The 9483-nt window shown below is 46.8% G+C and overlaps 1 protein-coding gene across 2 annotated transcripts; it reads left to right on the forward strand.

Moving 5' to 3' along the window:
• The first annotated feature begins 622 nt into the window (after positions 1-622).
• Positions 623-4562, forward strand: LOC124659897 (protein ENHANCED DISEASE RESISTANCE 4-like). Of its 2 annotated transcripts, none has more exons than XM_047197709.1 (3): positions 623-1159; positions 2066-2314; positions 2451-4562. In XM_047197709.1, exons 2-3 carry the CDS (start codon positions 2194-2196, stop codon positions 4262-4264), a joined length of 1935 nt encoding a protein of 644 aa, XP_047053665.1. In that variant the 5' UTR covers positions 623-1159; positions 2066-2193; the 3' UTR covers positions 4265-4562. The 2 variants fall into 2 exon arrangements, with proteins under 2 accessions (XP_047053665.1, XP_047053666.1); XM_047197710.1 differs by lacking the exon at positions 623-1159 and adding an exon at positions 1280-1468.
• The last annotated feature ends 4921 nt before the right edge of the window (positions 4563-9483 follow it).

A 9483-nucleotide genomic window follows, 5' to 3' on the forward strand; every position in this document is an offset into this window, starting at 1 on the left:
TCGCGTAGGACGGGCGGGCGCGGGGGGGGGGGGGAGGGTCTGTTGTCTGGCGGCGTCGATGAAAGACCTGGCAACGATATTGTGGGTCTCTACCCAACAGTTTGACGGCGGTGATGACTTCTAGAGTGTGTGCATGATGTTCTTGCTGAGTGTGTGCTGGACCGGATGCATGCTCCCTTTTCACAATAGGTTGGCTCGGACGCTCGGTGATGCTCGCGGTACATAGCTGGTGCATTTTTCTGTTTCTAGGGCATAATAAGGCATGGTGGCATAATCTTCCTTCGGTTGTCGGGATTTGTAGGTGTTGTGTGGTAGTTTCAGATTTTTCGATATGTGATCTTGCTAGACACGTTGAATACAGTAAAACATAAATAGAAGTTGTAGATATCTTTTCCACCTAGAGGCCGGGGCTCTCACCATTTTTTATCCAAAAAAATCAGAAAAATAAATGAACTCTGAAGAAGGATGGGTGCTACTGCTGCAAAGCAAGCACGCGTGGATAAGGGGTGCGGGCCCCACACAACGTTTCTGCAGGACCCAGAACCACGAGTTGAGGGGCCGCTATTCTCGACGTGGCGGCGATCGGCGCCTACCCACCGGCACCGGGACGCACCAGCGAGCGAGCAGCCAAAGCCGCGGGGAGTCAACACCAGCCCATCCCGTCAACCTCTCTCCCTCTCGCCAGTTCATTCCGTGGCGCTGTTTATTTATACCGCGCGCACGTTTGACCACAGAACTTCCCGTGTTCTCTCTTCTTCTCCCTCCCTTCGCCATCGGTCTCCGCTGCTGCGCAGCCCCGTTCAGACCGGGGATCCGGGGGCATTGATTAGGCTTAAAGCTTCCTGCTGGTCAACTCCCCGCTCCATGCGAAGGAGAGGAGACTCTGTTTTTATTTATACTACCTTCTCTGATTCTCTCAGTTCCGCTTGACCTGACTAGCTTAATTAGCTTGGCGGCGAACGCCGGCACGCGGCGTGGAACTTCCGAGAACTGGACCGGGTGTTGCGGCCTGCGGGGGGATCGAAGAAACTTTGTGGGGGAAGACGACGACGACCACCACCACGGGCTGCACTGCACAAGCTAGCTTCCGAGCTTGTATTTGTTCCGACTTGCGAGCGACTGGCTGGACTGGAAGGAGTGGTGGAAAGAACGGGGAAAGGTGAGTTCTTGGCCTCTTGCCCTCTTCCTCCTCCTCTTTTTTCTCTTTGATTGAAGGAATTTGTTTCCTTCTGCCTCTCTTCTTCCTTGAGCCTTCGGATCAGGTTCTGCTCTTTTTCCATTTTTGTTGCCCACACCACACAAGAGGTCCTGCTCTCGCCGTGTGCTCCCTGCTTTCCCCGTCGGATTGGTTTACTGTACTCCAACCCAATCTGCACATCGGGGGTGTAGTTTCTTCTCCCATCCTCTCCCCCTCTTGCCGCCTCTCTACCTCAATCTGGCCAAAGGTGTTCGTAGCCCTCAACCTTCAGTAAGCATCCATTTCTCTGCCTTCTTCGCGCTCTAGTAGAGTAGGTTGCTACTCCACACGCACGCACGAGGCACGAATGATTCTCTTGCGTTCTTTATGGTGATCCTACTTTGGATTTTTGCAACCGCTATGTGCTACCAACCAACCGTCATGACGAGATTAGTTGTAGCTGCTGAACACCGTTACGTCTTTGTTCCAGTACTTTTTAGCTACCAGGGAATTTGGATAGCTGGGATCTCTGATGATCTCATGAACAGGACAAAGGGGTCCGAACAGTCGGTGCCTTTTTGTATGATCTCATCGATTTGTTGTTTTCTAATCAACCAACAACCCCCAATGAATTGCTTCCTGTTCGCCCATAGGCCAAGATGGATGCCTACCCCTGTACTGATCCCAATGCTTCAGCAGCTAGCATGTGGCACTGTATTTCTTGCAGCTAGCATGTGGCACTGTATCCCATCCTACAGCTTGTATTTCTTGCAGCACCTAGTCGTTTATCATTGTTCTCGTTAGTATTCGTGTTACAGATTACTAGTCCAACCGGGAGTTGCTTACCTGCTAGTGGAACTGATCATTTTTCCTCTTGAACGTTTGCAGATACAGGAACACTGGATTGCATAACATAGGAGGAAACGGCCTTTGCATTCATAGCAGTTTGGTGGTGATTGGTACCTGCAGCCTGGAGGTCTTGTGCTGCGGGTGATGTCCTTGGCCTTTCTTGTTTGATGGCAAGTGCAAACACGGGAGGCTTCCGCCTCGTGAGGTGCCCGAAGTGTCTCAACATTCTACCAGAGCCTGCAAATGTTTCAGTCTACCAGTGCGGTGGATGCAACACAACTCTTCGAGGTACAAATTCTATCAAGGGCATACTGGATAATCAGAAATTAAGAAGTGGCTAGTTTTTCTCCAGAATTTATGGACCTATTAACATCAACTGGTTTGCTCATTAGTTTCTTTTTTGTGTGTGTTTATGCTTATGCAGCTAAAGTCCGTCCTGGCAGTGCGCAAAATGTGGCCACAAAACAGGTTCAGCAAGACTCTGCTGATTACTCTGCTGTTACACCTGTGAACAATGGTGCGTCCACAAAACAAGTTCGGCAAGACTCAGGCAGCTACTCTGTTGTTACCTCGGTTGGCAATGGGGTGTCTCCTCAAAGCAAGGAACTGGATTCCATTGGTGCTGCCCTGGATGATACCTGCACTCCAGATGCTCCATGCACCGAGACTGAGCACGAGAGCAATGGCTTTGGAAGCAATGAGGATGGTGATGTCATGCCAGCTGAGAAGAATGTGTTGGAGGTTGAAAATAACGAGTGCAATGAGGATGGCAGTTCTGATGGAAGGGACACCGATGGAGAATTGGAAGAGCTTGCTGCCCTAATACATGGCACGCATATAGGTTCTGACAATGAAGAGAACATCACTGTGGAGCGAAGTGTAGAGAGTCCAGAGGCTTGCACAGTAGGAGAGGAGGATGAAGAGGAATGCAGTCTGAAAGCCTCACAGCCCTTGTCTGATGGAAGAGGATCGCCTGTCAATTTGCCAGAATCTGAGCAGAGTGGAGCATGCAAAACTGAAGCTGCAGCCAACACGAGAAGTAAGCTCGTAAGGGTGCAATCTCGATCTTTTGATCTCCGAGAAGGGGCTAGAGTGTCGGTTGACTCGCTTGATTTCCACTCCTCTCGGACTTCATTCCAGTCAAAGAGCTTCAGGGCAAGTGAACCCCTTGAATCAAAGATCATGAAGACGGTGGATGAATTGAAAGGTGACCTCTCCGAAATTTTCAGTAAACCATCTTCAGACTGCAAGCCAAGGGCGCACCCTCCACGCCCTCTGAAACAAGATGGTTACAGGCCTCATGTTGCCATCACATCCAGCCAACCTCTTACTGCTTATCATCCCGCTACCAAGCATTCTGGCATTGCATCTCGTCTGAGTAGGTCTGGCCAAGTTGCTCCTCATGGCCATGGGCTACCCTTACCGCGGTATCGTCGGCACAGTGCTTATTCGTATGGTAACAGTGGGCAAATGGAGATGAGACCGTGCCCTCGCCAATGCTACCACCATAGCTGCGGGCCACCTTGTTGCAGCTCCTGGAAACAAGAAACTACACCACAGAAGCCACAAGTCAAGAAGATGAAGCGGCGGCCTCCACCGAAAAATCTCTGTCGACCAGTCCTAAGGGGTGCGCCATTCGTCCTTTGCTCGAACTGCCTCAGGCTCGTCCAGCTGCCCACCGGTTTTGCCATTCCAAGCAGAGGAACACGCAGGCTGCAGTGTGGCTCCTGCTCAAAAGTTCTCTCCTACTCTTACAGAGACCCAAGCAGAAAGAAACTTCAGTCACCATTTGGGGGGGATGAGTCCAGCATAGATGACTACGGAAATCAGCAGGCAGATGATGAGTACAACGCTGATGCCCATCAAGCTGACCCATACTCGTATTCGGAAGAGTACGGTATCTCAGCTGGTGCAAGCTATTCTACTGAGGACGGACAACCCCTGCATGTGTCAAGGAACTCGTCTTTCAACACCATCGATGAAAGAAGTGCCAAGGAGTCTAAGCTTCACCGGTTGATGGGGTACTCTTCAGCGAGTGAGCTGATGCGGCGTTCTCCTGATCTCTATGAGAGTTTCAGCAGACGAGCGCCTAATGCAAGAACATATGACATGAAGGGGAAAGGCGTTTGCATGACCCGTGACGATTCAAGTGCAGAACATATTGCAGTGAAATCAAAAGCAAAAGAGAGAAGTGTAGGCTTGACATTCCAAGGAATGTTCAAGAAAAGGATTCATTGACTGGAGTCTCTGAATCTCAGGTCATAACTAACCTCGGTTCCCAGGACTGGCGAGTTTAGGAGAAAGTATACAAGTAGATTCAGTTTTTGGAATCGTGATAGAATGATGGGTATTTTGGTGTAGTAGACTAGTAGTAGTTAGCCTTCCAATCGGTGAGTGAGTTCACTGAGTTATTTGCCAATCTTCTGTAAGGTTACTGGTTTGGCAAAAATGTGTGCTTTTCGACGTGTGTATAGTTTCTTGACTCCAAATTTTCACCATTGTGATTGAATCTATACACGAAATAATGTGTGCTTTATTATTTTTGTTTTTAAAGCAGGTGGCATTGCACAATTATGCACTTTTGCCTTGCGAACAAGCACGAAAGGACATATCAGTCGTTAAACAGAACGTGCTAACAACATAAAATCTTGTTCCAAAAAAAACATCATAAAAATCAATCTTCTGTAGCAGGATACTCCTAAACATAGGCACCAGCTGAAGTACTCCGCCACAGCCTGAAATCAGCGGAGAGCGAGAGTAAGAGATTCAGTTAGTCAAACAGAACAACGAACTGAAACTTGGTGAAGTTAAATAGATATTCATGGAATGGAAGCTTAGTTATGTTCCGGGTTTAAGCTTAAAGCTACATACAGTGGTAAGGAAACTTAACTGAGGCTGCAGTACCAACTGTAACCAACAGAAATAACCAAATACTTTATTCTTTGAATAGCAACACTTAACCCAGCATGTATCTTCATTGTCAATGCTTTATTCAAATACTTCACTGAGGCTGCAGTACCAACTGTAACCAACAGAAATAACCAAATACTTTATTCTTTGAATAGCAACACTATCTTCGAGCTAATGAGATCTGGTGTGCTTCGCTCCTGGGCAAAAACCATGTTGTCTACCTCAGAAAAATATGCATAATAGTCTGGCTTACTTGTTGCATTATATCTATATATTCTACATTTCTAGTTCTTTCCTGGGAAACTAGAATTTAGAAGTAACCAAAGGGAATTTACTTTTATTTCATGGCTCAAAATGAGATCTCCAGCAGAGTAACACAATTCAGAATCAGTTATTCTCCTTTTGGAAAAATGTGGGCTGCATAAGACTTTCTTTAAGCCTATAAGAAATGACCACCGGACGGTCATCATCGTATGGGTTGGCTACCAAATTGCCCTTTCTGTCACAATGCAACAGCTGGCCGCGGCAGCTGACAAGCACGTGTCCCTCCTTGGAGACAACCTTGGCGCACCAATCCCCCTGCTCCTGGAAACGCCTCCTTATATCCATCACCGGCAGCTTGATCTGGTATTGGAAGGCCCAGACGCCATGCTGATGATCCTGCAGCATGAAGATGCTCAGCTCCGACATGCCATCCTCGCTGGTGGACACAGAGAGCGTGCCACCCATGTCAAGCAGCGCCGAACACAATGGTGTAGGGTGGGCGCAGGTGACGGAAGGACTCTTTTTTTTTTTTTTTTTTTGAAACGGGGCAAGAAGAGCTTGCCTTATATTGATATAGGAGGAGCAAACATAGGATTGGCTGAAGCCAAAAAATAAAAGAAAGGGGAAAGACCCCAAGAAAGAGAAAAAAATCACCCTACAAGCTCCGCCAGGTTTTTAGCACCGGCTAGAATCCAATCCTTTCCTTCCTTCCTAATCTTATCCATGATGACCGAAGGCAAAGATGATTTATTGCTGAAGACTCTTTCATTCCTTTCTTTCCAAATCTCCCAAGCGATAAGAATGATGGCTGTCCGTAAACCTTTGGGAGAAGATGTGGGAGTCTTGGCGATGGCGTGCCAATAGTCCAACACCTTAGGTGGCGGAAGGACTCGGCAACCGTGTCGAACACCATGGTGCATACACTGGCTTCCAGCGCATGTGTAGGCTTCCATGGAGAAGGACCGGCGCGTCAAATAGCCATACTCCCATCTTGGGTAACACATAGTCTACACCGTCCACCGGTGTTAACGAATACTTGATTTTCCTCGGTGGTTCATCAGAACCCACAGTGAGGATGCAGTATTCCATTGGAGAGGGCGCAGCCGCAACCATACTACGGATTGGGTGTCTCCAGAACAGCACACGGTGCTCCCCTGAAGATTCGTTCTGGAAGAGTGATGTAGCCCCGCCTAAGGACGACACTACACAAAGATCAAGTGATCTTCCAAGTGGACCTATGACGCGAGCACGCACCAAAGTACTTCAACAAGAGGTGAACTCACTCCTCATCATGCTTGATCCTAACCTCCCTGTGAATGGCTTGCTACTTCATCAAAATGGTTTATGTGTCATCAGGTACATCGCCGAGGAGGACCCACAAGGAAGCCAAGTCATCAAGGGAGGAGAAGAACGAGGAAACGGGAAGCTGGAGCAAACCGGTGCCACGACCGGCAGCACCGGCCCCCACGCCGGAACCAAACCGGCTCGCCGGAACCAAACTGGAATAGCCGGAACGGCTTATAGTAACCTGTTCCGATAAACCGGAACCCGAGCCGGCGCTGGTGCCGGAACGCCCGAGCCATTCCGGCGCACGGGCCGGCACCGCCGGTTTTACCGCCTAAAATCGTTGAATCTAAGTTATCTCCAACTATTTTCCTTGTAACTTTATCCTTCTACCCCTAGGTACTATATATATTCTTGGTACGGCCAGATCCCAGATTAGACAAGATTTTGAGATTAGACTTGAGCTTTGTCTCCCTTTTTTTCGAAATGGGTATAGCCCCGGCCTCTGTATCGGTTGATGAACATAGCCTTTTATTAAAAAAAAATGAATATTCAAGTGTTACAAATCATGGATCAAACGAGGGTCAATACAAAAATCAACCATCTAAAAATAAGAAGCATGCTAAGTAGTCTAAGCATCTTCTAATCTCTTAATAGGCCGCCAAGTAGCCTGGTAAAAAATATCCTGGCAACCATTTGAAGGCGGTTACATCTACAAACCATGCACTCCCGCTGGTCCTCCGGGAGCAAGAAACGCCAGAGCTGGATCCAATGGACCATAGTGTGGATAACCTGCAAAAAATTAGTAAAATTCTTTTTGTTAAAAACAATATCATTCCTGCAATTCCATATCGACCAACATAAAGCCGAAACGCCGATGCAAATCCTAGATTTATCTGATTTGTCCGCTCCATTAAGCCAATTCCCAAACATATTTGTGATATTGGATGGAGGTGGAATATTATATGCAGCAAAAACTACTCGCCATATAAGTCTAGCAAAAGGGCATGAAATAAACAAATGTTCAACTGATTTCTCGAAGTCACATAAACAACATTTTGTATTTCCATTCCAATTCTATTTTGCAAGGTTATCGCGAGTCAGAAGTACTCTTTTTTGCTAAGGAACCACATGAAGATTTTAATTTTTTGTGGTATTTTAAGTTTCCACAGATATTTATGTAAGTATCTAGTATGGCCATCTAACATATCATCATACATAGACTTGACTGTGAAATGTCCTGAAGATGTAAGACTCCAAACGAATTTATCCCGCTCCTCATTAAGATTTATTTGCATTAGTCTTTGATATAGGTGTATCCATTGATCCCATTTATTACCCGCAAGCTGCTTCCAAAAACCAATATTTAACGGAGTTGGACTCATAACAGTTGCCACAGTATCATGCTTTCGACGACCTATGTTATATAATTGTGGGTATTGAGATGCAAGTGTTTTCTCACCTAGCTTTGTCTCCCTAGAACTCCAGTTCTTTGTATCAATGTACTCTTGAGGATCTTTCTCTCTTCATGTATGACTCTAGTGCAAGCACTCTCTCATACAAGTTCTAGAGTGGATTCCTTCACCAATCTGTCACTCCTTGGTCTCTACCCCATGGGTCTCTCCAAGGTTTGATTCTATTGGCTTGGTGTAACCTACCAAGAGAGTGAATTTGGTTTGTATTGTTCTTCTTCCTTTTCCCATCCCCCTTATTCACCACCGTGATCAATTTTGTGAGATCGGGCCAAACCCTAGGCCTTAGGCCTCATCATATGATATCCGCAGCTCTTGGTTGCCACGATTTTGATCCCCACCATCCCCAATTTCATCTCTACAAAATTTCGAAAAAATCCCCAAAAAATAGCCCTAAATTTGCCTTGCATTGATCTGCGATTTGGTTGAGTTTTTGGTGGTGTTGATTCAATAGAAACTTGTTTTTGGTGTTGATTTACCCATCCCTAACCCTCCACATCCTCAATTTGGTCATTTCCCTTCGAAATCCTACGTTTGACTTTCGCCAAGTTCATCACGAACTCAGATCTGGTGGTGAAACCGGCAGACCGGAACAAATCGGCGCCAGGGACAGCAAACCGGAACCCCCGCCGGAAAAACCTGCGATAGAACTGGCACACCGGAAAACCCACCGGAACGAACCGGAACCACCGCCGAAATTCTCTGACTGCTCGATTTCCTGACCAAATTTTCTTTTGTGGTTTCTTTTTTGGTTTGAGTGCCTTGTTCGTGAAACTAACCCGCAACGACGACGCATAGGCGAAGACGACCCCGGCACCCCGGATTTGCGACCGTACACTTGACACCACCACCACCTTCGCAAGTTGTGTGATCATCACCGCCTACGCACCATTTAGGTATAAATTGCATTGCCTTGTAGCCCCTCTTCCTTTTGCGACCTATCCTATCGAGCATTACTTGTCAAGTGTTGCGAGACATTGCATGTTGCCCCGACCATGAGGGTTTGTGTGTGTGGTGTGGAGTAAAGCTTATAAGAAAACACTCATGCAGAAACGTAGCAAAAGCGAGGCTAACCCCATCATAGTGTGACAAAAAGCCGGAAAAACACAAAAAGAGCAAAAGAGTACGAGTGCCACCATATACAAAAGAGTCAAAAAGCTTTTAAGAAAATGAGAGAAAGAGAAGAGATGTCACGTGTGAATCTTGTTGTCTCTCAATTTGCAACCAAAGCTTTGCCTCTCCTTGTGTTAGTGTGACACTGAGCCGTCTTTGTAGACCTTTTCTTATTTTTCCGCTCTTTCCTTGGTCGCACTAACCCCGTTCATCTCGTGTGTGTGTTCCATATCTTTCCGTGTTTTGGTGATCGAGACCTTGACTTGACTTTTGGATTTCACCCACCTTTAACAATAAACTTGATTTCGGATTTCATCGCTTGGTTTTCCACCATCCTTTCTTATCACCATATATTTGCTTTGTAACTTTACCCTTCTACCCTTGGGTACTATATATACTCTTGGTATGGCCAGA

The sequence above is a fragment of the Lolium rigidum genome, chromosome 6 (genome assembly GCF_022539505.1).
Source record: "Lolium rigidum isolate FL_2022 chromosome 6, APGP_CSIRO_Lrig_0.1, whole genome shotgun sequence".
Classification (NCBI taxonomy): Eukaryota; Viridiplantae; Streptophyta; class Magnoliopsida; order Poales; family Poaceae; genus Lolium; species Lolium rigidum.